The following is a 27105-nucleotide window of genomic DNA, read 5'->3' as shown; positions in this document are numbered from 1 at the left end:
CTGACCAATGCATTTACCCACAATTTTTGGCAGCAAACATGAAACTCAAATGAAAAAGGAGCAAATTCGCAAACCTTGGGCATCGCAAACATTTAACAGATTGAAGCTCCCGTGCCTCTGACCGGCATCCATTTTCAGGGTCAAATGCACGAAGACTAAAGCTATACCTTTTTGTCGTTCATAGTAAAAGTTCTCTGATGCCATGTTTGATCACCGTCATAAACTTCCCCGGGGATCGGCGGAGATGTGTCAACCAGAATTGGGGTCTTGGTGCTGCCACTGGTTGTTAGGTCAACTGAAAGAAAGGTCATAGAAATATCTTATTATCTTAATCAAAACATGAAGAAAGTCATTAAACAACATACAGTCATTGAAATTTTTTTCACGAACCCAATTCAACTTAAGATATGTTTTGATTTGTTTATTTTACATTGCAGGTACATTACCAAGTTTAACAACAAACCGACAAGAGGACTTGCCGAAAAACAACATCATTCAAAATGACCAAATACTCACCATGATTCTGTGCTCTCAGTTTTGGCCATGCTGGCACACCGTCAGGAATTTGGAAAGTGAAGTTCATCATGTCGTTGCTTTTTAACAGCGTCCAGGCTAGGAGATCGCAATCTTTCGTTGTACGGCCGAGGCAACCATAGGTACGGTTAATACCAGATTCAGGATCCCTGCAAGGCAAATGTGATAAAACCCTTACAAAACTTTGAGAAAATTTTGAAAAGGAATGATCTAATCCGCAATCTTAACCCTTAACTGCTTCTCTCCTTCCAAGGAAATTAGCCTGCAACTGACCAGCATCCTGTCAAGAAAGAGCATTAAGCTACTGGTAAGAAGCATCAATCTGTTCAACAAATTGTCTTGGGTGGTGGAGTTAAGTAGAATCTGCTAGGGGACAAATTACAGGAAATACTAAGAGACTTACTCCACGCTGTGTTTTGCTGTGATAATAAATGTTTCTTCATTGTAGCCGACATCAAAGATCTCCCTAAATATGGGTGGTGAATTATCAATAGTCAGTGGTGTTGTGTGGCAGACCGTTGTAGCGAGCGGGCCACCATATTCGACCTTATTCAGACTCCTGACGGTTGTGTAGTATTTGCCATCTGAAACAAACCATGGGTCATTTAGCACAATTGTTAACATTGACGCCTGCGAAAATCTGCCATCAGTGAATGTGGTTTCTCCGAACAGACGCCGGAACACATCCTGGAAGAAGGTCATTTGATTACCAACTGACGAGAGGCCTGGCTGGAGTACAACGTAACCGAATTGAAGAAGACGTACCTGCAAGTTGTTTATCAGGATAGATAGTTCCTGAGTAGGTCCATTCTGATTGGTCGTAAAGGTGAGCGTGAGGATCGGTATGTGCACCGATCTTTTCTGAGCAAATCGTCTGTCCAACTGCCCACGTATATCCCAAGATGCCTGTGTCGTTGTCGTGGAAACCGTCCCAGTTGACAGAGATGAAATGATTGGCTCTCGTGTAGAGCATGTTTTCCATTGCATTGTAACCATTGAAGATGGTCTTGGAGCCCTCCCCGTCGATGACGGTACTGAAATGTGGGACGAAAATTGACTATTACAATATACCGTTCATAGCACCATTATTGCTTAAAGCAAAATTAGCTGCAGTAATTGCTCAATAGAGCTGGTCTAAACCACAAAAGAAAGTACAACTCTCATCAATCAAAGTTTATGAGAAATCAACTACCGGTATTTCAAGCAAATATTGACTTACCGATGATTTTTAATTGTGGTATCAGCACCAGTACAGCGCGGCAACCAGTCTTGACGATTCGAAGGAATCAATTTGGCGCAAGCGGTCTGCTCGAAAATGTCTGACTTAGCGTTCTTTATTAGGCCTGTGTCTGGTGGGGAGAGGTCCACCAGGATAGCGTCGGTGCTGATGATGTTGGTGAAGCCAAGGCTGTTGACCATCTCAACATTGAAGAAGTACAGATTGTTGTGCTCTAGGTAGACGTCACCGAAATTGAAATCGACAACTTTGCCAATGTTGAGACGTTCAAAATAGAAGAAATTGCCCGACTGAAAAGAAAATACAAATACTGTTAACTCAGGGGAAACTGCTTTAAAAGTTCCTGCCTCTCACAGTACAGCATTTTTCAAAAGCAGTCATCGCCAACATCAATCATCTTTGTCTCGGCGCCTCTGTATCCTGGGAAAAGACTTGAGGACAGTCTCCTCATCCTCCCAGAACATGCTTGGCACTAAAACCATTAAAACTGGGCTCTTTTTTCAATAAATCACACCCAAAACTATAAAGGTTGGACCTCACTTCACAAGCTAACAATGCTTAAACAGTTTTCAGATTGCAAAGTGACACAGGTAGCCTTATACTTGTCACCCCCAATATTCCAGTTTGGGTTCTTCCAGTTAATACACTAGAAAATTCCAATAAGAAAAGCGGGGTTGTAAAGGTTGAACTGTTATACTTACTGCACCAATCTTGTTTTCTGTATTCTCAATGCCTTCCAGAAGTTCGCACTTTCCAGTATTACCATAATCATAGTTAAAACTCAAACATTGTGCTGGCAGCAAGCTTAGGCATGAACTTGCACAACTGATCACGTCAGGCTTCCCGCTTGTGCTGTGAATCTTTGCGACCAGTCGTCCAGCCACGCCTGCGGTGAATTTGTCCATCACTGACCCTGTAACAAAAAAACATTGTGTGGTAAAGTCTGTTGGGCCAATTGGTTTGAGCCGATTACTGGCCCAATAGAGCTCATCAAACATCAGGGAAGCCATGTTAATGATGATATCGGAGATGATGATGATGATGGTGATGATCATGATGGTGATCATGATGATAACATACCTGCGCTCACAACAGCCACAGGATCGAGAGAAAACTCGTGCCAATGCTTGATCTGGTCTCCGTACATCCCACGTCCGAAGCCAACAGCAACTTTAGACTCGGTTATTTCGGAATCCTCAAGGGCGAGCAGTGATGCCTTTATCACCTTATGGTTGCTAGTACTTTTGAAAGCTTCACGCAATCGGCCAAACGGTAGAGTTCTGTCGTATGTTGGCAGGGAACACGTGACATAGCTTGAGCCACTGGCGCTGTTCGATCCGCTGATTTTGAAGTATACAGGTATGCCTTGAGTATTCAAAACCTGCAACAGGTAACATACGATCAGAAAGTGAAAAACACAGAAATATTGTTGCAAAAGAAATCAAACGGCATAGGTGTCCCGAGTCCATCCTTAGGCCAGGTTTACAATAGATTTACAAGTTCACATGTCATGTTTGACGTGTCACGAGCAATGTCATAGGTAATTGATTAGGACTTGAAAACCTTGTGAGTCACATCATGACAGGAGAGTGGACAGTGACAGGAAAGTGAAGAGTGACACAAGTGACACATGTCACAAACTTATTTGGAGACGACTTGTGTGTTCTTATCGTCACTCATGATCTCTTCTACACCCAGACTTAACGATATGTTACATACTGTGGTAATGACGCTTGACTGGCCGCCAACCTCCACACTTTTCAACAGATCACTTCCGCCGGGTACGGTTCCAACATCCATCGATAACTTGACTTGTGATTTATCATCCTCTGCTCGTGCTGCTATCTCGAACGCCGGCTCAGTGTAGTCTCGGCCAGCAATCTGCGACACTTCACAGCTAATGGCCTCCGCATTTCTCTTGGTAACCTGAAGGAAAACGTAACATCATAACTGATTCCGTCAAGATTCTCTAATGAATGCATGTTTATGCGCCCAGTATTGTTTGGAAAAACTGTAAGAAATTTCGTCACCTGTCAACTTTACCCACCTCATTGGATGAAAACTTGGAGAAGGATGGCGGAGTTTCATCTTCGTCTTTGGTATGTACATTAAAGATGTTGGTTGTGATTGACGGAGCACGATACTCAAAGATATTCATGGAGAAGAGCGTCTTTGTGATTGAACCTAATGGCCCAAGGTCAATTTCCAAGGTCACGAGTCCTATCAGCTTGAGCGTGAGAGGAATCACAACCAAGTCCATTTTCAGCCTAAAAGAGTTTAGAAAATATTATAAATCCTCCAAATGTCTTGCCAGTTCTAAAAGACTCGGTTGCAACTCAAAATCATCTAATTCTAATGACTTTTATGACCAAAAGTGTGAGATCAGCCAGAGAACCCTATTGGTGACTTTGTGTAACTTTATCTTGCCTGCCTAGCTGCTGCCTATATTGTCACTTTAATGACCTGTGATACTACAACCTTTCCATGTTGTCTTTGAAATAACAAGTTGATGAATATCCTTCCACTCTGTCACACGAATATTTTCAAATTCGGTTTGAAGCTGGATTTGTGGGTCCACATCCACTACTGAGAGAGAAGATTTCGACTTCCGGTCCTGCAATACCAAACTTACCCGACATCCATTGGGAATTTGTTGAAGTAAATTTCGGCGTAAGTCGGGAAACGTAGCTCGCAAATGCTTCCCTGGAAACGTAGCTTGCCATACAAGAGGAAACCGATACCGAGCTCTCCGTAGATATTCACGCCGACAAAAGGGACCGCTGTACCAAACGTCATCATCTCAAGGACTTTAGCTCCAAGTTCTATCTCAGCGCCATAGTAGCCTTCTGTGCCAAACTCTGTAAATATCGAAATACATTTTCCCTGAAGCTCTTATACTCTTATAACACTTCGTTACGGATGTCACGAGATGTTCTTTGGTTGGCCAAAGCTTTCTACAGGATCATATGCGGCTGCAATGTAACGCCTTGTGTTGTTTCAGGCATTATAGTGCACTGCGTCAGGATGTCACAAAACTGGCATTTCGGTCTGTCGTGGCATGCAAAATGACGCATCGGATGTAATGAAGTACCGCACCAGAAATATCGGTCCGCCTTGTGAAGTTGTTGAGGAAACCAACTCGCTGGGCAAAGAAGTCTATCAGACATACTTTCTCAAAATCTAAATTGCAAGACTAAATATTTGAATGGAATTTGATCATGGTAAACACCAGAGCGATATTTCTGTGCTGCAACAAAATATTTTGTCAAAATAAGCAGACGTCGCTGCAAACATGAAGTATTGCTTGTATTCAATCCACTTACTAAATGTCATTGGGACAAGCCCTCCCACCATGAAGAACTGCTTGTACTCGAAGAATTTTACGAATTTCTTGGGACAGCTGAAATCGCCTTTGAGCGTAACATCGAGGGCCGAGAATTCACCATCCATCGCAGCAAGGAATGCATCGACAAGTTCGTTATACTGAAGAAAAGGTGTAAAGGGATGGTAATGGCAGCTATACTGTGACAAGGAAATATTTGTGGCCATTTTGTTTCAAGACTGTGAAATTGCATATTTTTGGCATAGTTTTCATTCAGCATTAGCATATACAGTTTCAACTCCTATTCTAGGACTTGAGAACCAAATGAAATCTAATAAGGATATTTCGGGTGCCAGACTCCACAAAATGTGATCAACAACACCAAGAAACTGATGAATATGCAAGAAAAAGGTAAATACTCAAGCATGGAGGTATTTGCTCCACAAGTACCCCACAAATACTCAATAAATACTCACTAAATACCCCACAAACCCAGCACACTTACAATTGCAACAAACAATTCCTTCAAGTCCTTCATCAGTAGGATCACAACAACCGGATCGAGATTCTGCGTGTCCAACATTGCCTCGATATCCCCGACTGTCATATCGGCCAACTGAGCACCAAGAAGCTCTAGTCCAGCTTGTGTTAGCCCGGCACCGGGGGTGAAAGCCTCAGCAGCTCGGCCAATAATCCCCGTCACAGAGCCCAACATTTCCGTGATCTTGTCAGCTGAAATTTTATTGAGGTCATCATTATTACAGTGTAGGATAGAAGGCGCTGTAGAGATACTCCGTGTATGCAACCAGCTGGTTTAATGTTATTGTACATTTCTGAGGCAAGCATGATCCGTCAGAACCACCTTGTCCAAGGAAAAAGACTATCACCACAAAGGGGATCACAGGATTTCCAGTTGGTATTTGTTTGCCCAAGAAGGGACGCTTTCCAAAAATTAAAGGATTTTTGCGATTAGTTTTCAGGATGTCTTTCAGAACTGTGTTATTTCACGATCAAAATCAAAGATTTTTTTGAAAAGGGGAGCTGTTCCCCTTGCCCTGTTCCCCCTTGCCCACAAAGGAATGCAGTGGTGTAGTGCACAGTTGGGACACCAAACTTCAGATCAAGAGCTCATGGGTTTGATTCTCTTCTATCTAGTTTTCCTATGTAACACCTCCTCCCCTTTTATGCTAGTAATATTTACCTCCTTTAATATCAAACTTCCCTGAAGGGTCACGGTTTCCGCTCATGAAACTGGCTGCACCTGTCCCGGCAATTGATGTCATCCTCGACCTATAACCCGCAGGGGCCTTGTCATTAACCACCAGGCCTTGTTTCTGTCGTGAAGCGGCTGCATTCATAAAATACGCCTTAATTTCTGCCACGGTTTTGTTCTCCGCCTGCATTTTCTTGACGATAACATCAATGTCGTCATCAGGGGTATCATCAAGCTTGTTCCTGAAACATCAACAAATATTCAGAGGCTGAGACAGTAGTCCTCTGTTAGAGTGCAATCTGATGTGATTGTTGGTACTGTTGGGATCTAGACAGGGCCACTCTAGGAGCGGCACAATATTTTCCTGAAAATATTCCGCAAACCAAATTTTTCTGGTTTTCGAACCCAAGTTATCCAGAAGTGATTGGGTTGTGATTATCAAGTACATGCAATTTCAAAAACCTTTTGACTTTCATATTTCAAAAAATACACGGCCCTCATATTGAGAGGGGTTAGTATTCCGCCATTAAAAAAAGGATTTTATGACTTACAAATCCACTGATTTTGACCTCAATGCTCTCCTCTCTGGATGATGATACGGAAGTGCCGCTCGCCTGCGTCTTGAACAACCAGGCTTCGTGAAGTCCGTCTTGTCCAAGAGAACTTTCTCAAAACAGTCGCTACTAGATAAGCAGATGCTGACTTTCAAGCTGGCTGTGAAACGATTGATGTTGTCCCAGATGGTGTAGGTCAAGGTCATTTCATCGCCAATGTTTTGCGTGTGCTCAACTCCTGGAAAAGAACAAATTGAGACCAGTTGAGATCAAGATACTCTGAGTCGACACTGGAGCTGGATCACTGAGGAGACAGCCTGATCCAGCATCATGCGTCACGCTCTGACATGGAACCTACCGGGGAAGAGAAAAAGGGGATGATCCAGGAACAGCTGGCAATGGGACCTCGAGAGTGACAAGACCATAGGTCACTCGTGGCAGGACCTGGAGAGGATCGCCAGGGACAGAAGACGGTGGATGAAAGTTGTTAACACTCCTCTGGAGAGCATAGGCTGCTAAGAGAGTTACATCTGACTTACCAAACCCGAACGAAATCATTGTAAATGTCCAGACTTTGTTTTCAAGTCCATATGAGAGCTTGTTTATGCAGTAGTTGAGATCGAAGAAAGCGTATGCTTGGAACCGGCTCACTCTAAAGTCGTAATCAAAACAACACTGTACTCCCATGCAGCTGTCGGTCAGCTTGCACGCGGACTGGGCAATTGCAGGCAGGCTCACAGCACGGCAACCTACAAAGAGGAAAAAATGTTCAAAAGTGCAAACTTCTGTGAAGTCAAAGAGGCTTACACTGAGACTTATTGCCAGTGACTAGCTTCTTTCAACTGTGCACATTTACGTGGAGGACATCACACCGGTTAGGGTGTCGAACATGCAATCATATCAAGGGGTTGTGGGCTGAATCTCAGTCGATTGTTGCTATTATCAACAATAACTTACTCTTAGTCGGCTCAGGTAGTGGAGCAACGCATGCCGGCTTCTTGAAAAAGTCTGAAGAAACACCAATTATATTCATCAGGATGGTCTTCATCGTCAGATCCTGCGGCCAACTGATCGTTCCATTGTTATGACAGAATGGCACGGGAATCTGCACGCCCTTAAGGATGTTCAAGGTCACGCAGCTGCCCTCCAAGCACAACTCCACGTCGAGCGTCAGTATGAACTTGCCATCGTCGGGCGAGTGGTCAACGCTGTAGCGAATGTTGATATTGCCGATCGTTAACGTTTTCGTCTCGCCTGAAAATAGGAACAGACATCAAGGATTACCAAATTTTTACCACCATCCTGGGACTTTGGACAAATTACCCCTTCTATTGCAGAGTTTTCAGCTATCAAGGTCAAATCCCTTTCAAAAAGTTTTTTGATTTTTTTTAAAAAAGTACCCCTATTTCATTTTCTTGATGGTTCCACACCAGTAGCAACATGTTTCTGAGAGATAGAGAGAGAGAGAGAGAGAGAGAGAGAGAGAGATGATAGTCTTACTCACCCCATTTATACAATCCATTTCCAATCGACATATTGAAGTATTCTCGCTCAAATCCAATGGAAAGCGACAGCTGACATGGATCAATCATCGCCCAAACCTTGAAGTTCCGCGAAACAACCTAGAACAAGAAAGTTTGAATTTTTGTTACCACATCAAAATTTCCTTTTTTAAATTTTTGACAGTTGGTCATTTGAACCTGAATTCATATCTTCTAAATGTATTTTTTTGTAGAAATTTTTGTGACTTGCAAAAATTAAAAGGCGTCAGAAATTTGTGTTTACAGAACTTGACGATTGTTCAATTTCTCACCTTCAGATCCAAAGTAGCACAGCACTCAACGCCAGTACAGAAGTCGGTCAATCTACATTTGACAGCGCTGGGCAATGATGGCAGCTTGAAACTTGGGCAAGTGTCAGAGTTGTCTTGAGGTGGTGTGCATTCCTCTCCAAAGAGTTCGTCCTGGAAAAGATGCATGCGATCAATTTTCTATTGTCATTTTATTCAATCATGGTATTGTCAACAGTGTCATCTGCCAGCTCTACAACTGTTCAAAAAATATCCAGACACAGTTGAGACAATATCTTAAATCACCATATATTTTTCTGATAACATCATTCTTCTGGAGTCTGACCATCATTTTGGACAATCAAATTAATCATTTTGGATAATGAAAGTATTCCTTTTGGAAGACTATTCCAATTTGCATAATTATTTTATACATACCATTGCCACACCAAGGCGGTTGAGCACAAGCCCGCTGGCAGCCTTCGCCAAGCCATTAACAGAAACTGAAAAGAAATTATAACCAATCAAGCAATTGGTTGACGGGAAAGCAAGGTCAGCAAACGGGAACCGAAGCGATAACTTCACTTGGTAAAAAGGTACACAGAAGTTGCATATTCATCCACAAATTTTTTTGGAAATTGACACAAATATTTCTGAGTTTACTCGATTTCCATGATCTCTTGATATGCTAATTATCTAGAATTACTCGGTACAAGCAGCACAGCTTCAAATCTTTGAAATTGACGAGGATTTCGAGTTTGAATCTGGGCCCCACATCTACCAATGTAACACAGGATGAGTTTATTCTGAATAGACTTACTGGAAGGCCATTGGAAACTTCCATCCGTATTACAGAAAGGTATCGGCACTGTTACTGCATTCAAAATTGAGATATCATCGGCGCAGATATCATCAAAGCACAGGTCAACCTTGAGAGTGAAGAGGAAGTCACGCTGGTCCACGGTCTTGTCCACGATGTATTTCATATTCACTGCTGAGCCAATTTTTTCTGTCTTTTCAACACCTGTAAGAAGAGACATCCAAATTTAAAAAAACAACTAGATCCGAGGTTTTCTTAAATGTTCAACATATAGTGCACAATGATATTGATCATTACCCAAAAAATAAATAACTTACCCCAAGCAAAATTCAAAAGTGTCACATTTAGAGTCCATTTCTCAAATCCGATAGAAAATGTGAAAAGACATGGGTCGATTTTCAACCAGGCCTTGAATGACCTCTTCACGACCTTCAGATCCAAGGTCACACAGCATTCGATTCCCGTACACTTGTCGCTGATGACGCAAGACACGGGTTTCGGAAGCGCCGGCAGGGTGAAGTACGGACATGTCTTGGTGTTAGTGTTATTGACCTCGTGGCAGCCAGACCCATAGAGCAGATTTGCGTCCAGGCCAAGACGGGTGAGAATGATCCCACTAGCCGAATCGAAAACTTCATCCGCTGAAAAACAGACAAAAGTTATCCATCATCATTCGGCGTCGATAACAATATTTTTATGTTTTTTGTAATAATTACTGAACCAGGTTAAGCTGGTTTAGTTTTAGCGATAAATACCAAGTCTTTAAGAACCATTCCAGGACAGTTTCCTTTTGATCACAGAAAGGAATTTCGAGAGTAGTTTGAAATTTTGACTGATGAAGTCATTGTACGCCCACGCACAGAGAAGCTAACCAAGAAAGGCCAAGGAATTTCAAATTGGATATTCGCTGTACATTCAGCAATGATTGCATAGTATCGTTGGTCTATCCTACGATTCGAACTTACGCGTTGCCCATTCAAGGACAGGTTTTCCGCCCTCTTGGTTACAGAATGGAATCGGAATGAGCGCTTTCTTTAGTAGTTGGAATTCTGGAATAATGAGGTCGTCTTTCGCCCTCACAGAGAAGCTGACGCTCATCTCAAAGTTCTTGTTGTCGGCCGTTTTATCGATAGTATATGTCACACTGATAGCCCCAGCAATATCTATTGTTTTAGGTGTGCCTGTGGAAAGATGGATAGAATAAAATAATGAGTATTTCAAGTTAGTTCATATCAATTTAGTCAGGGGCAGATCCAGTCATTTTTTCAGAGAGGGTCTGCCGTAGGGTCACAGGGAATAGGGGCCTTCCCCCAAGAAAATTTTGATATCAAGATGCTCCGAGATGTGATTTATGTCAACATGATTACCGGTAGGCGGTAGTCGTTAGCACTAGTTAGGTGTTGGTATCCTTTAGTTAAGAAACCCCAGGCTGATTATACAACTTACCCCAACTGTAGCTGAAAAGTGTGTTATTGAAGTGCCAATTCTCAAATCCAAAAGAGAAGACAAAATCGCACGGATCAAGCAGAGCCCACGCTTTGAAAGACCAACTTGCAACTTTCAAATCGACGTCCAGACAGCATTCGACACCGGTACAATAGGAACTCAACACACAGTTGATACTCTCAGGCAGATTTGGCAATTTGAAATATGGACAAGTCGTATTGGCAGGTACCGCGCAAACTTCACTTCGGAAAAATTTCGGTCCGAGGCCAATTAGATCGGTGACCGCATCTTTGCTCTTCTGAGACAGCCACTGCTTCATTTCTTCGGCGGAAGGCTTCACTACAAAAGAAAAATTCAAAATACTTGGTATTATATTGGATAACATCAAATATACACCTTCACGGAAATGTATCGTCTAAATAGAAAAATCAAAAGTTATGTCGTGACAGATTCCTACCTTTTGGCCAAACTATAGTTCCATCTTCTGAGCAATACGGTAAGGGCAGCCGAGTGCCATCGAGGAGGTTAAACGGCTTAGAACACTGGCCGTCCATGCACACCTTGATGTCCAAGGTCACCAACAGGTCACCTTTGCCTCCGCTCACCAACTTGAACCTCAAGCCAAGGGCATTGAAGATCATCACCTCACGATCAAAACCTACAACATAATTGAGGACAGTCAGTAAAGTTAGGCCTCTCAAGTACCCCAAAGACACAGTGCTCAACAGAGTCTAAATTGGGAAGGAGCGGGTCAAGATTACTATAATAATTACTATTTAAGATTCCTATTACAATATCTAGCAAAACGAAAAAGCTAATTTCAAACAAATCTGACCAGTAGCCGCTTCCAAGAGCTCAACATTGAGGAAAAATGAATAGACTAGATGTCACTCTGACCATGACCTGTGGCCAGAGAGGTCATCACACCAAGCAGTAGCACGTGTCACAATGCATGTCCACGAAGACCATGCATCCCATTTTCAGCAACCACAGAATATAATCTCCATAATTTGGTTGCCGCTACGAGTCATCGGCAGCAAAATTTACCGAAATTTTCAAAGATGTATTTCTGGTATTTCCAATTCTCGACTTGGGCGTTGAATGTGTAGTTGCAGGGATCAAAGAAGACGCGGGCCTTGAACGTGTATTCAAAGGAAAGAACCTTCAAGGTTACACAGCAGGTCATGCCCAAGCAGTTTTCCTGGACTTGACAGCGCACGTTATCTGGGAGCCAGGAGGGGACTGAGAAATGAGGACATGCTGAAAATAATGAGACATTTTGTAGGAGTACTGTGAAAACCAATACATGTACTGATAGCTGTGGAGAAGTATTTGAAAGCTGCACCTATCCTCCAGTATGCGGTCCAGTGAAACCTGCTTTATTAGGACACCGATTTTGGCCCATTTACTGAGCACTTCCATTAAATTTTAATTTGTAGTTGGGACCACACTTTTCATTTAAGTGCAGCAGTTTGGAAACTTACAGCTTGATGAGACTGCATTCTCAGATATGGGGCAGGCGGACATGTCAAAGAAATCCTGCAAAATGGAATGAAAATCTAGAATAAATCTGTGCATACAAAACAACCCTCAATGCGAAACACAGTGAAGTTATATTTTCATTAGCGAATATAATCTCCAGTTTGAGCTAATAAAGGACATATGATCGACACAAACTACAGGGTACTTCAGTTTAGATTCATTTTTCGATTTCTTAGCCTATCACCTTAATATGTATCACATGAACAACTCAATAAAAAATGCTTTAGAGGCACTGCTGTGTTCAAACTTTGGCAGAATCATTCCTACCATGCTCAATCCAATCCTTTTGAGGATCTGCTCTGTCACCATTCCCTTGAAGTTATCTGCCGCCTGTTCTTTGAAGTCCGATATTGTTCCACCTGAAATTGGAAATCTCAACATTGTCAAAACAGGTTAACTATGTTACTTTGATAAGGATCGGGAAGACTGGCCCAGAAGTTGAGATCACAGAATAGGCTTACGAGAATCTACTCGATGTGAATGTGGAGCTGGAGTGCTAACCCTGATGAAGAATAGAGAGGAATCGTAACTGACCAAAGGACACCACCTTGACCACAAAGTTCTGAGGCTCTGTGGCATCCTAACGCCAGTTACCCTGATGAAGAATAGAGAGGAATACTGACCAAAGGACACCACCCTGACCACAAAGTTCTGAGGCTCTGTGGCATCCTTATGCAAGTTGGAGGCCATTACCTTATTAGCTGGCACACCTTGATCTTATATGCATTTTATCAAATGAAGGTTTCAAATTTTAAAGTATCCCTTCAAAATGTCAATTGTCATGAACGGAATATCCAAAAGCTTTTATTTTCAATACCGATAATCAATTTCACCCTTACAGACGACTAGTCATTCTACTTGGCAGAAAACCAAGAACAAAGAAGCTTTACTTACCAAGATCAAAGTCTGGGTTACAAAAAGGCTGTGGCATTTCAAAATTGTCGAGGACTTTATAATCGACAACTTGGTCTAACATCATTGCCATGTTCAGATCAAACTTCAACATTTTTTTCGGGGTATCCTTGTCCACAGTGAAGCTGGAACGATGTGAAGAAATGAGATGTCAGAATAGTACTTGAAACAGATAAACCTTTGTGCCAATTTGCAGCTTTAACCTTAATTTACATCATATTTCCATGAAAGTGAAAAAACAAACACAATACTTACAAAATCCTAAAATATTCTGACACATCAATGATCATCTCCTGTCCCCAGAAACTCGAGGCAAGTGACTTATTGTAGCTAAACTTCTCGAATCCTGCAGAGATTGCGTAATCACAGGTGTCGGCGATCGCCCAGGCTTTCAAAGACTTCTTCGTGACCTTGAAGTCCAACTCCACGCAACACTCGATTCCGAAGCACATCTCATCGAAGGTACATTGCGCCCATTTCGGAAGTTTGGGCATCTTGAGATGAGGGCAGACTGGAATTGAGAAGGAGAGGTGATAACCAGGAGATAAAGTTCAAAGAACTGAAAGATAACATGCATTATAATGTCAACAATTATACTGCTTCGGACTCTAAATCAAAAGGTTTGGTATTGATCAAGGAAGATCAAGGAAAATTAATACATACTTACTTGCAGAATTATTCGGAGCAACTGGTGCCAATGTGCACAGATTCCCATCCACAATATTCTGTAGCCCCAAGAACTTTAGCGCTGCCTTCCACGCATAATCTCCAGCCTGTCCTCCCACATCCTTCTTGAAATCGTCCCAGTTTTTATATGGCAGAACAAAGGTGGCATTGGGATCGCAGAAGGGGATTGGAAATTCGTAGTTGGTCAACACTTTTATGTCCATCGGTGGAAAATCGGGAATGTTGGCAGTGACAGCCAGATTGATTTTGTAGTTGGTCTTTGACTTCCCAATTGAAAATCTGAATAGGAAATATGAGTATTGAAAATTATAGATCAAAATGACTTGATCCTGGGCTAGAAATTTTTAAAAATCAATGGACATCGGTTTCAAAGCTTGTGTACTACAAATTATCCAAAAGTCTTTGGAAAATACCAGATGGGAAAAAAATACTTTCCAAACTTTGGACAGGATGTTTTTGTGGCAGCTTAGAGTGATCTGTCTTCTCGGTTGGACTGTAATCTGCCTAAAATATCAATAATTTTGAACTCACCACAAAATTCCATCTGGACCACCACATGCTGCCAAATTTTACGAGAATGCAAAAAAACGTATTGACTTACACAATAGCCATATAATCCCCAAGTTTTACTTTTTCCTCCCTGCCCCAATCGTAAGTAAACAGCGTCAAGTTGAATTCCAAGCCCTCGAATCCAACGGAGAGTTTGTAGTCACACGGGTCGATGATTGCCCAGGCTCGGAAGCTTCTCTGCAGGAAACCAAGGTCCATGCTGGCGCAGCACTCGACACCGAGGCACTGGTAGTTAATGGCACAGCTGATGCTGTCCGGGAGAGTTGGCAGGCTGATGTTGTATTTGTCGATGTACGGACATGCTGAAAGGACAGATTTTGAATCTTAATGCAAGCAGGAGAGGATTTTCAGGGTTAGAATAAACATCAGATAAGTCTGACAGACTGGTCGGTCGGAAGGAGGAACTCTGTCCTAGATTATCATTGGACATAGATTTTCTTCCAACCCAGACATAGATTATCTTATGTAATAGATTATCTTATGTTACAGATTATCTTCTGTCATAGATTATCTTCTGTCATAGATTATCTTCTGTTATAGATTATAGCCGCACTTACACCACCTGAAAATGGACCACCAATCTTGGTTCGGGAACCAATGCCGCACCATCGAAAATCCACCAAGCGCTTACACCAGCGCTGCAGCTAGTTATAAAATCCGGCTACAGATGGCGCGCAAACAATAAGCAGAACGCAGAAAGCCTAGGCAGAAAGCGCCATTTCGAAAGCGCCGCCTGGAGCCGAACCATCTAACTAGCTAATTGCCGATCCATTTCCGCTTACACCACGACAAAGCCGAGCTTTTAACAAGCCGGGCGAATTTGGACCATCAAGCTTGGTGGGACAAATTCGCTCGGCAATTTGTATCGGCAATGGATTGCCGAACCAATTTGTCGCGGCAATGTGGTGGTGCAAGTGCAATTGGTCCACCAATATTTCGTGGTGTAAGCGCAGCTATATCTTATGTTATAGATTATCTTATGTTATAGATTATCTTATGTTATAGATTATCTTCTGTCATTGATCATCCTCCAGTCATAGATTCTATGACGGATATTTTAGCCTGTGTAGCATTAGCATTAGCATTAGCATTAGCACTTTCACATCAAAACAACAACCAACTTACAGTTTTGTATAGGCATTCCCTTATTGGGGCAAAGTCCAGTTCCGCCAATGAATGCCCCAAGTCCCAGGGCCCTCAATGCAGCATCCAGTGCCTGACCGGCGAGTTTTCCACCCTGTTCCTTCATGAACTCTTTCACAGAAATGCCACTCGGAAGAGAGAAGTTTGCAGACATGTCGCACAGAAATTGTGGGACCTCCGTGTCTTCCAACATCTTTAGCTCCATATCGCAAACATCATTTTTGCCAAACGATACACAAAGATCTGCATTCAGGATGAACTTCTTCCTCTCTCGAATTCTACCGATGGAGTAACTGAAGACAAAAACGCGAATTACCGTTAAATTTTCATGCCTCTATTTTGCCATTCGCCAAACTTTTTTCATGCCTTTCGCCAAACTTTTTTAAAAAAAAGTATTTTTCAAGATTTCGGAATATGAATTTTCTTTCCATCAGCTTTTTTCCCTCCATAAGGGCAGATCTTTTTCACAAACCACTGAGTTTCAGACACCACTATCAACATTGCATATTAACAGAGAGAGATGTGGGATTTTTACCTAGCCAAGGCACAGACCCTCCGGTGACGACACCAGATCACTATGACTAAATCATTTAAAGAAGATGATTAAACAAGAGAAAAAACAGTTACCTGATTTTGAATATATCCATCAAGTTGAGCTTTTCCTGCTTTCCCCAGTCATAGGTGAACAAGGTATAGTTGAAGTTGATATTCTCAAAGCCAGTCTTAAACACGTAGTCGCAGGTATCGAGAACGAGATAAAACGTAAACGAATGGGTGTACATTCCGTAGAAGTCCACATCGGCGCAACACTCAATGCCGGAGCAGGTGTCAACAAGATGACAGGAAACCCAACTTGGCAGCTTTGGGAGTTTGAAGATACTTTTAGGACAGTCTGAAACAAGAAGAGAAAAACGTCAGGCAAGAGTTGAAAATTGGTGGTCATCATGACCATGAATATCACAGTTAGTTATCAGCGATCATATCATTACTGGTGTCGTAACCCAATTGGATTTTTGCTTGTGTAATGGAGTCCGCAATTGGCTACTCTCCACCTTTGTAGGATCTCTGCCCGGGAATAGACACTCAGGTGCTAGGGACCACGGATGGTGAGAAAGATACGTACCATTTTTCCACCCATTGACAGCTGGGGCATAAGGTGCACGTGAAGAATCACACTGCCCAGTTGTCTTCAGATATGGTTTGATGCCAAGTTCGGTCAAGAGCTGGTCAATACCGGCTGCAGCCAGCTTCTTCCCGATTTGAATTCCTTGCGTCTTGGCCCAATCTTTGATAGACGTGTCTGGAAAAATGAAAATTTGAAATAAGACCTGTGATTGGAGAATTTTTCAACCTGACCATTAGATGGAGTGGTCGGAGCTGAAACATTTCAATAGAACTCAGATGGGCTGCTAAATCAGCATTACAACTTGAGCATTTTCGACAGGTCACCGATTTAAAGACCTGGGTGGAGTTAGGCAAAGAGACAAGTTTATAGAGTCTCACAACAACAGCTGGGATCAAACCAGGAACCTCCTGACAGCTAGTCAGAAACCCGAGGCACCATACCTATGCCACTCCTCCTGGCTCCTCAACAAATGAAAGGTGTTTTCTACAAGCAAAAGAAGTCATCATGCAGTTCAATACTGGCTTCTGATACAGAAAGTATTATATGCATTGGGATGCAGTGCAATGTGAATCTACTAGAGAACCTTAGCATGCAGGGAAACATCACTGCCACTCTCAGTTTATACCTACTTCTAAACTTGGCAACGATTCCCGCCATGGCATTTGCGTCACACAGTGGTACAACCATCTTATCCATCAATTGGAATCCATTCTCATCTGGAATGCAAATCTGGGTGCCATCGATGTTTAGGCAGACGGTCACGTTCAAACTCAGAATGAACGATTTTGCAGCGTCGTCTTTGTCGATGATGAAACTGGAAAACGGAGGAATGAGAACGTAGAAAGTATTTCAAACTCGCAATCTGCACCTTCCAACAGCGGTTTTCAATAAAATTAAACTCACGCTATGCACCTTCTGCCAGCTGTCAAGCCGATTTGTGGGCTACTTTATTGGACATATCACCAACGAACAAAGTAGCCTGAAAATGACCCAAATTGCTATTACCGTCCTCCAGTTATGAGAAGGAGAATGCTTATTACCTGATATCAATCGGCGGTGGGTCCCCTGATCCAATGGTCAGACTGGTTTTCTTCCCTGAAAAAGTAAAAGGGGTAAAATATATGGCGATCATTGTACTGAAAGAAAGAAATTCTTTGCCAAATGGTGAATTAGCATGATTAGTAGAGACAATTGATGACCAAAGGTTTATGGTCAAAGACCACCAAAACAAGTTGTATTTCAGCCCAGATGTCACTTTGCAATGTAAACATAACTTTATGATACCTCAATGATACTTACCCCAGTCATAAGAAATCAGCTTCGTTTTGTAATTCCATGGGCCGAACGCGGCTTCGAAGGTGAAGTTACATGGCTCAAACTGGAAGAACGTCCTGATATTCTTATACACCGGTTCCTTAACCAGCGGCAGCTTGAAGGGGAGTTCTATACAGCAATCGATTCCGAAGCAATTGTCGGCAAGTTTACAGTTTAGGAGTTTCTTGACGGGGGCTGGGAGGAAGTCGAGGTTGAGTGTCCAAGGGCACGAATCAGGAGCCATTGTTGGCATGACGCATTGTCCATCCAGAAGAACTTCCTGGAAAATAAGGCACAAGGAATCAAAACTATCATCTGGTCCCAGGCATCTGTTCTGACCAAAGTCGAATAACCCCCCGGCTTGGTGATAAAAGTACATGCCCATCAAATTTCCAACTTGACTTCGATGTGTTCGCGTGTGATTTGCGATGAGAGTTTCCTGTTACAAAAAGGTTTACGCAAGTACAGTGGAACCTCTCCTTGTGGACACCTCTGTTACAGGACAGCCTCTGGAATAAGGACACAGACGTTCTTAAAATTTGGCAGTACACTTGTTTTTTTGGTCAACCAGACAGGTTGACAGCCCTGGAGAGCTATTCATGAGAACCCTGGAGAGCTCTTCACGAGAACCCTGGAGAGCTCTTCATGAGAACCCTGGAGAGCTCTTCACGAGAACCCTGGAGAGCTCTTCACGAGAACCCTGGAGAGCTATTCATGAGAACCCTGGAGAGCTCTTCACGAGAACCCTGGAGAGCTATTCATGAGAACCCTGGAGAGCTCTTCACGAGAACCCTGGAGAGCTCTTCATGAGAAGTCACATTCTTGTCATGATTGATTTTCAATATCTGAACAAACTTACGTCAAGTTTAAACTGCTTCAGAATCACATTAAAAGCAGCCATGGACATCTCCCCGCCCATAGCTTGGAGGAACCCACTGATTGAACCATTGCCTGGTAGCGAAGCCGTGAAGTTCTCATTACAGAACGGCTGCAGGATCGTCTTCTTTTTCAGGAGAGTGACGTCAACGATGCAGTCCGCGTCTGTACAAATCTTGATCCCCAAGGTGACAATGAAGATTTTCTTCTCATCATTCTTGTCGATGTTATAACTGGAGCAGAAGCCAAAACATCATAACGAAATCAGAACCACGAGCAAAATAGTGCATGAAGTACAATTCAGCTTATCACTATGTGCAAATAAGCAACTAGCTTTTATCAGTGGTATTACTTTGAAGCTAAGACACAGCCTTTTTGTAGAGGTATATACAAACTGGGTTGTTGGGTCTAGGAATCGCTTAACTCCTCAATTGCTAATACCATTATCTCTCAACCTGATTTGAAATCAGATCCTCAATGACAATACGTGATCCATCATAGCAAAGCAAGGTCTTAATGTCGCACAGAAAATACGCCTGAAACAAGTTACCAGGAGATAATGGGAGAAATTTATGTACTGAGATTTCACAAAAGGCAGACAACAGTGAAATGAACAACCAGTCCATCTCAACCGGTCAAGCTCAGAGCAGCATGCACCTGGTTTTGATGTGATGGGTCACATATAGCAATACAACCATTACATGTCGACATATTATCCCATCACAGGTTGTTGGTTAAAAGGACGTGAAAGGACCTTTATCTCGCATTAAACTTTTGACCTGCCTGGTCTGCGTTAATCGGACATCCACTTACTTTATAATAACATTGTCGCTGATATTAAGTTGCCTATCCGTCCCCCAGGGATAGGTGAAAATCACGATGTTGACTTTGAACAACTCGAATCCAATGTTTATCTCGTAGTTACACATGTCGAGGTCAATATACGCCCGGAATGCCTTCGTATAGTCGATCTGCGGGATCTTGAAATCGACGCAAGCATCAAATCTCATACAGTTATCGGAGATTGAGTAATAGGTATTGTTGACTAGGCCGTCCGGGATGGGCAGAAGCTTGAAGTCTTTTCCCATCACAGAGCATGCTGAAAGAGATAAAGCATGTAAAGAAGCTGCAACCAGACTGTGTACTATTTCCGGTTGAAAAAAATTGAGTTGAAAGCTGCGTGTCAACTTGGACACTATTAGCTCAACGAACAATATTGGGCCATTTGTAAAGGAAACCAGAGATCCCGGATGAAACTAACACTGTAGAGAGTCATACTTTCTGTTACACAAGTGTACTGAGATCGACCTGGGATTGAACCCGAAGGTGTTTACAGTACATTTGTTGTAATATCAAACAGTTTCTGGCAGTCCATGTGAAATTAAAACTTACAAAAGTCATCGTCTCGCAGTCTTAAGTTCTTTTCAGCACGCGTGCCATTTGTGGCGAGCTTCCTCTTCTCCAATTCTGTGTCCAGCACCTTTGTTGTCATCTCGCTCGGCCGCGGGCAGGGGCCAGTAGCTTTCAACAGACCCTGCAAAGGAACAAGCAAAGATATCTTTAGCATGTTCCATCACTGGTACAGCGCTCCTATGAGTAAGCGCCACAGCACAGCGTTCTCTAATGGGTAGACATCCAATCACTCATGATAGACATTATCTGTATTTGAGGATAGACATCCACTCATGAATGGTAATCCGAGGTGTTTTAGACATCTACTCTCCAATGGTAATCGAAGATAATGAGGGTAGACATCTAACCTCCCATGGTAGGCCAAGATATTTCAGGAAAACCTCTTACTCACTGGATCGACGCCTACACACCATAGGTAATCCATGATATTTCAGGATAAAGGTCTACTCACCGATGGCAATCCAAGTTGTTCAAGTAAGAGAGACGCTCCAGATGTGATGGCACTCTTGGCAGCTTTCTTTCCAGCTTCTTTCAGACGATTCTTGATTGCATCCTTGCTGAAGAAATCATCCCAGTTCACTGTGAAGAGAAGCGATGCATTTAATACTGATCTTTTATCTGCGGATACAGAGGCTTCATGTATCTCATTTGGGCATCCATTTTGGACGTCAATTGGTTCACTTGACATAATATCGAGCATACGCTTTACATGCCTTTGTAAAGATGGCCGCTCTTTGTAAAGATGGCCGCTCTTTGTAAAGATGGCCGCTCTTTGTAAAGATGGCCGCTCTTTGTAAAGATGGCCGCTCTTTGTAAAGATGGCCGCTCTTTGTAAAGATGGCCGCTCTTTGTAAAGATGGCCGCTCTTTGTAAAGATGGCCGCTCTTTGTAAAGATGGCCGCTCTTTGTAAAGATGGCCGCTCTTTGTAAAGATGGCCGCTCTTTGTAAAGATGGCCGCTCTTTGTAAAGATGGCCGCTCTTTGTAAAGATGGCCGCTCTTTGTAAAGATGGCCACTCTAACATTCATACAGCACTGGACACCCATGCAGTCATGCAGTACAGTCCCGACATCTTGATCCTCGGTCACGTTTGAGGATGCGCTCACGTTGTCGACTTCAATACTCGAATGGCAAGGACAAACAAAAAACATAAAGCCTTCTCTTGGCAGGGGGCTCCTTTTAAGTAACAGCAATGACAACGAGATGAACACCTGTTGTAGCTCTCGATAGAAAGCACCCAACAAAGAATCCAGAGTTAATACTTACCATCAGGCCACACAATGGTTCCGTTCTCGAAACACTGCGGCAGAGGAATAGCAGCCTCATCCAACAGAGGTAGCTCAACAAGACAGGTCTTGGGGTCATTCTCTTTGCACACAGCAGCAACAAAGGTGGCGAGGGCTTCGGAATCTGTCTTTTCCAGTTTGTACCGTACTCGTAGCTCAATTCCACCAAGCAGGTCCAGCTTTATTCCGGTACCGATATCATTCTCATGACCTAAGAAAATAGAAATTCTTTTACAAAATCTATTCTTTATCACCATATCTAGTATCTTGTTTTAACCAGCCTGGGGAACCTATATAGGAACCTCCCTCAGAAGACACCCTCTCTATAAAGGACACCCTCTCTATTAAGGTTTCAGCCATCAAGGCCCTTGTTGCAACAGCACCACCAATAGGCTTTGGTGGTGGTGTTGCAAGGACAAGGACACTCAGAACCAGGTGGCCTATTGTTTGGAAGTAAATCTATAGTAATTCGTGGCTACCAGAAGGAGGTGGTGATTCGCTTCTGTAGAAGCTGATTGGAGATTGACCAAAACACATGTTCCACATTTTAACCTACCGAAGAATTTATCAATCGGAAACTTGATTTCATACTTCCAGTTCTCAAATCCGAGTACAAACTTGAAGTCGCATGGATCAAAGCGAGCATATGCTTTAAATGCCTTTGTAAACATGGCCACTTTGACGTTCATACAGCACTGGACTCCCATGCAGTGGTCATCGAAGGTACAGTACATCTTCTTGGGCATCCTCAGCTGCATGAGGGGACATCCTAAAGATAAAAACAAGAGGACATCATCACAAGGTCAAAGTAGCACTTTACATCTAAAGATAGCATACATGAATTTCCTTGCTCAAGGACACTCAGAACCAGGTGTCGGAGCCATACACGACCTCTGCTGAGATCAAACACGTAATAAATCATTCTATTCATTCCTCATTTTCATAGAGAAAGATTCTGCGGCGTCTGATGACAATTTCCATTGGTCTAACATTGGTCTAGGCTGGGTTTACCTTCAGCTCACATAGTCACTTGTAACCATTCACTTTTTGTTCACAACCCCACCCAGCCTCTCAAGGTGGGGAGATAGGTTGGTAAAAACCATTTTTTCTCAAATGGAGATGTAAAAAAAGAACCGAAACTGGTGACCGTCCAATAGAAACCTAGCCTTATGATGCAAATGTCACAACTGGAAGGCCAGGATAAAGCTACTTTAAAGCTCATTCATGACTTGGTTGGTATTTAGGGCGACTTACTCTGATCAGCCTGAACTATTCGCTGCATCATCTGCTTCCTATTCCCTGTCGTCTTCATCTTTCGGTCGCCAAGTTCCAGCCGAAGCTGGTCATCCGTCAACTGATGCGGATTAAAGCACGGCTTACTGTCAATAAGCTCCTTAATCCTCTTGATAACCTTTGCCATTTTAACTGTACTATCTTTCATCCCAAGTTCGTCCAAAAATGCAATAATGGCACCCATCTTCAAATCGCGTAGTTTGAATTTCTTGAGGACTTTGTTTCCGAAAGCTTTGAAGTCTGGGAAGCCGAGCGTCTTCTTAGGGGATTTGCCTTGACTTTCTTTTTCCTTCATCATGTTAAAACTCGAGCTGGGCTCAGTTTGGAGTTCCTTTTGCGTTTGAGAGATAGGCTTGTTTTCAGCTTTTGGTTTCATTGTCGTCGTTGGCGCCGGTTTTCTTGGCGGCGTTTTGTCCTTCAAAGCCTTGCCTGCGAGACCAATGATAGAGCCAGCAGCCAAGGTTTGACCCTGAAATGAATTCAAACTTGTTATTTTACAGAACGAGGACAAATGATTTGCAGTGAAATGCGGATAGTTTACGATTGTAGGTTGAGCCAGAAGAAGTTGGTACACCAAGCCAGCAGCATTGTCACTGAAGTGCAACTTAGTGAAAATGGCACTGGTTCAGCCATGGGCCTTGTACCCAGGTCTTACAGGCTTTTCAGTCCAAGATGACAAGGGATTCCCGGGACTCGGCTGGCTGGTACAGATGCCTCATGCCCTCTATAGAGCTATGACTCGTGCATTGAGGACCATTCCGACAGTTGTATCGACTTCAGCACTAGCGACCTCGTCATCAGCACCAGCGACCTCGTCAGGTCAACAACACAAAGTGGAGATAGAGATTAAGATCTACTGAATAACTAACCTTATACACCATTTTATAATCGTCACAAACCGAAACCCACGTTGGAATTTGTATCGGCCTTGGTTCCAAGTATCGGGTTGGGTCAACAACACCTCGTGGCATGGTCTTCCTCATTGCAAAATGGATGTGGTTGGTTGCCTTGTCGCATCGCTTGGACAGGATTGCAACACCAATCTCCTGGCCTGCATAAACCTGCAAACAAGAGAACAGATAAAACAGCCTTTGTAACATACACCCTTTAATAGATAGATATCTGATAACGCAACGAAAGGTAGCAATTGCCTTGCACATGCAGCACGCCGCAGATCACCATCTGAAAGTGTGCAGAGACACTGGTTGGAATGTCTGTACACAGACATACCCAAGAACTGCCCCCAATACAGAAAATCTGTTACTTTTTTGGAAGGCCGGTGTATCTGGAGACAATCCTCCTTAACGACATGTAAAAAGTGAAATTCAGTTGGCCGCTGCGTAAAAGTCACAAAAAACCCCAGACATACTCACTTGATTCAAAACATAATCCTTATCCGTTGGATTCTTGATGGTGTCGTTTGGCGCGATATTGGTCAAGAAGATTTCATTGCGAGCTAAAGATCCACCGATCACCTCGATCTTGACTTCGTAGCTGTTATCGGTCAACATGATCGACCCAGCAAATGGTGCCACGATCTGAAGTAAGAAGACAAATGCTAACGGAACCGGACGCACGGGACGTGATGCCCCAATTTTTGTTGAGGCATTTATTATATCGAGTTGAGAGGCGAGCGTCAACTAGGACATTGTTAGCACTATACATTAAAAATTGCCCCAGATTGTTTAAAGTAGGAGGAAACCAGTGTTGTCTAAGAGAGTGGCCCCCTCTGTCGCATGAGTATACTGGGAACAATCGGGAATCAAACCCAGCACGTCTGATGTGACAGGTGACCTTGTTTCCACTGTGCCACTCACCCTTGTTCCTGGTTTAACCAGCAAGTCCAACCCACTGTTGGGGTACTCGTCCGCATCATCACCGTTTTTGAGCAACGACGGGTAAAAACCATCTCCATTACATTTCCCGCCCTTCTCACGAGTCTTCCGCGGAAAATTTTTGTGCGCTTTTGGCCCAAATATCTTGTCGATCATTTGCCTGGCGGTTTCGTACCTGAAAAGTGAAATTTGAAAAATATGGAATATTTAACAGGACCAGCGAAAATGAACAATTGCGATTAGAATCATCATCATCATCAACATTACTGTTGTAATCCTATTATATTTTAGCCAGAGGTATAAAGGGTCCACTGTTTAAAGGCTTTTGTCCACCTGTGTGAGATCTTTTACTAGACACTCAGCGCGCACAAGGTCTCTCTTGAAAAGCGTCATTCAAAGAACCTACCCAGTTTTGAGTTGCACATAGGCCTCCTTGATTCGGTTAACAAGATTCATCACGGAATTGTACTGATCCAAAAATGGCTGGATCATTTTCGACAATTTGGCAAAAGGTTCGGTGAGAGACTTAATGACGGCCTGAATATCTTCAACAACCTTCCGTCTCAGGTCACTCTGAAAATAAGATTAGAAAAATACGACATCAAAGAGACTCTAGGAAGGGCTAGGAGGGCAAAAGTTTCACCGAGTCGCCAAAACCTTTTTCTATTACATTGACACTATTACCCAACTCACCGTGCTTGTGTTTCCACCAGTGAAAGCAAATATAGGATCCTTTTCCTTGACCTTCTGCACAATCCAATTTGGGGAGCCACTGGCCATCGCCTTCACAGCAACCTTGACTTCCTGCAAAATCTCGATGAATTGTGTTTTCAGGTCCCACCAATAGGGGCGGTTACCCTTCAGGAAGAAACATGCCTCCATTGTTTTATTCTTGGCATCGAGAAGATCCATGACGGCCGTCTTTATGCTGGGTGGCAAGAAGAGAGATTTAAATAAGTTTTAATCAAAAACTTTCATCTAGTACATAGAACATTGAGGGGTATTAGCAGTCATGTATGCTTGCCAAAATATCCATTTCAGATTTTCATGCCCGCAAGGTTTTCAGCCCAATAGTGTGTATACTTTCTTGTGACAGAAATGAGCGTGACTAATACAGTTCCCCCCCCCCCCCCATCCCCCACCAGCAAAATTAGACTGTGGCTATTTTTATGCCACATCACCAAGAGTAGAGAAAAACTAGGCTGGAAGTCGAACCTGCAATCTCTCAACCCGAGGCCGATGATCTTTCCACTGCACACCGCTGCCCCAAGAATGAAATAAATATGGACTTACTTCATGACTGACTTGAACACCTGAGAGATGGCCTCTTTGGGCGAATCCTTGAATGACGCAATCGAATTAATGATGGCCTCGACAGACTCGAACAAAGTCTTGGCAGACCTTGGGATGATGATCGTGATCGAGTCCACAAGTTTCTGGAAAAAAAGCAGTCGACAGATAGAATGATGGAATGAGAACAAGATGCCTATGATGGTACTTTGGATTGGTTGCTTTTGACAGTTTTGAAAAACAATTATTTCATCAGACATATATTGGCAGCTCAAAGTAAACACATTTGTTCAACAATGGTAGAATGCAGTCCCACTACAACAAGGTCGTGTGTTCGTCGGTTGATAGGATCCCCGCTCATCAAAAGACCTTGCCATGCCGAACAGTTTTATGGCTCATCAGGCAGGAGCTTATCTGGGTCACTGTAGCATCATGAGCATCTCATACTGGAGAAGTGATACTCCTAGTTGTTCTAATCACTCCATTTTCATGCTCATCACAAATCAAGCCACGCTGACGTCTTTTTTGAAAATGTACGATTAATCGAGCAGCCCAGCAAAATGCCGACTCGGCATTCATATAGTCAATGAGCTATCACTTACATTATAGAAGTCCATCACATCCGTCCTGATATCATTATACAGGGTCGAGATTCTGACGATCACGTTTCTTGCAGGACGGATAAATGGTGGGAGTTCATCCTCGTCAAAAACGCCAATATTCATCATTGCGTTCATTGCTCGCTTGCGGATGTCCACCACCTGAAACAGACCACAAATTAAAGTGTACATGTCATAAAGTAGAAATTTGTTTGTTATATTGTCACCCCGACTGAAAGGGCCAGCCAGAATTGACTTATGAGAGACTTATTTCTTCCAAACTCCTATCGTTGAAGCCAGCCCT

At 43.0% G+C, this 27105-nt stretch overlaps 1 protein-coding gene across 1 annotated transcript in view; it reads right to left on the bottom strand.

Moving 5' to 3' along the window:
* The window catches only part of LOC135486824 (uncharacterized), a 51844-nt gene that overhangs the window by 17525 nt on the left and 7214 nt on the right, over positions 1–27105 (bottom strand). Inside the window, exons 14-64 of the mRNA XM_064769926.1 lie at positions 26805–26963; positions 26206–26348; positions 25606–25840; positions 25319–25485; positions 24895–25087; positions 24451–24615; positions 23947–24138; positions 23039–23546; positions 22364–22553; positions 21765–22012; positions 20950–21077; positions 20478–20619; positions 19899–20184; positions 19069–19318; positions 18195–18489; positions 17936–17990; positions 17525–17709; positions 16893–17069; positions 16397–16661; positions 15752–16062; positions 14658–14928; positions 14037–14335; positions 13625–13880; positions 13352–13494; positions 12725–12816; positions 12400–12454; positions 11963–12175; positions 11373–11573; positions 10916–11254; positions 10435–10650; positions 9787–10110; positions 9470–9673; positions 9088–9152; positions 8674–8823; positions 8365–8482; positions 7818–8114; positions 7400–7609; positions 6858–7098; positions 6295–6548; positions 5599–5825; positions 5095–5254; positions 4404–4629; positions 3819–4038; positions 3491–3697; positions 2852–3152; positions 2473–2684; positions 1754–2061; positions 1300–1568; positions 938–1118; positions 517–683; positions 168–295 (exon numbers count right to left, since the gene is read on the bottom strand). Of these exons, the coding sequence (XP_064625996.1) occupies positions 168–295; positions 517–683; positions 938–1118; positions 1300–1568; positions 1754–2061; positions 2473–2684; positions 2852–3152; positions 3491–3697; positions 3819–4038; positions 4404–4629; positions 5095–5254; positions 5599–5825; positions 6295–6548; positions 6858–7098; positions 7400–7609; positions 7818–8114; positions 8365–8482; positions 8674–8823; positions 9088–9152; positions 9470–9673; positions 9787–10110; positions 10435–10650; positions 10916–11254; positions 11373–11573; positions 11963–12175; positions 12400–12454; positions 12725–12816; positions 13352–13494; positions 13625–13880; positions 14037–14335; positions 14658–14928; positions 15752–16062; positions 16397–16661; positions 16893–17069; positions 17525–17709; positions 17936–17990; positions 18195–18489; positions 19069–19318; positions 19899–20184; positions 20478–20619; positions 20950–21077; positions 21765–22012; positions 22364–22553; positions 23039–23546; positions 23947–24138; positions 24451–24615; positions 24895–25087; positions 25319–25485; positions 25606–25840; positions 26206–26348; positions 26805–26963 (10848 nt within the window). The remainder of the gene's footprint in view (positions 1–167; positions 296–516; positions 684–937; positions 1119–1299; positions 1569–1753; positions 2062–2472; positions 2685–2851; positions 3153–3490; positions 3698–3818; positions 4039–4403; positions 4630–5094; positions 5255–5598; positions 5826–6294; positions 6549–6857; positions 7099–7399; positions 7610–7817; positions 8115–8364; positions 8483–8673; positions 8824–9087; positions 9153–9469; positions 9674–9786; positions 10111–10434; positions 10651–10915; positions 11255–11372; positions 11574–11962; positions 12176–12399; positions 12455–12724; positions 12817–13351; positions 13495–13624; positions 13881–14036; positions 14336–14657; positions 14929–15751; positions 16063–16396; positions 16662–16892; positions 17070–17524; positions 17710–17935; positions 17991–18194; positions 18490–19068; positions 19319–19898; positions 20185–20477; positions 20620–20949; positions 21078–21764; positions 22013–22363; positions 22554–23038; positions 23547–23946; positions 24139–24450; positions 24616–24894; positions 25088–25318; positions 25486–25605; positions 25841–26205; positions 26349–26804; positions 26964–27105) is intronic.

The sequence above is a fragment of the Lineus longissimus genome, chromosome 4, assembly GCF_910592395.1.
Source record: "Lineus longissimus chromosome 4, tnLinLong1.2, whole genome shotgun sequence".
NCBI lineage: Eukaryota > Metazoa > Nemertea > Pilidiophora > Heteronemertea > Lineidae > Lineus > Lineus longissimus.
Note: the sequence above shows the minus strand (reverse complement) of the source record. Positions and strands in the feature narration are given on the sequence as shown.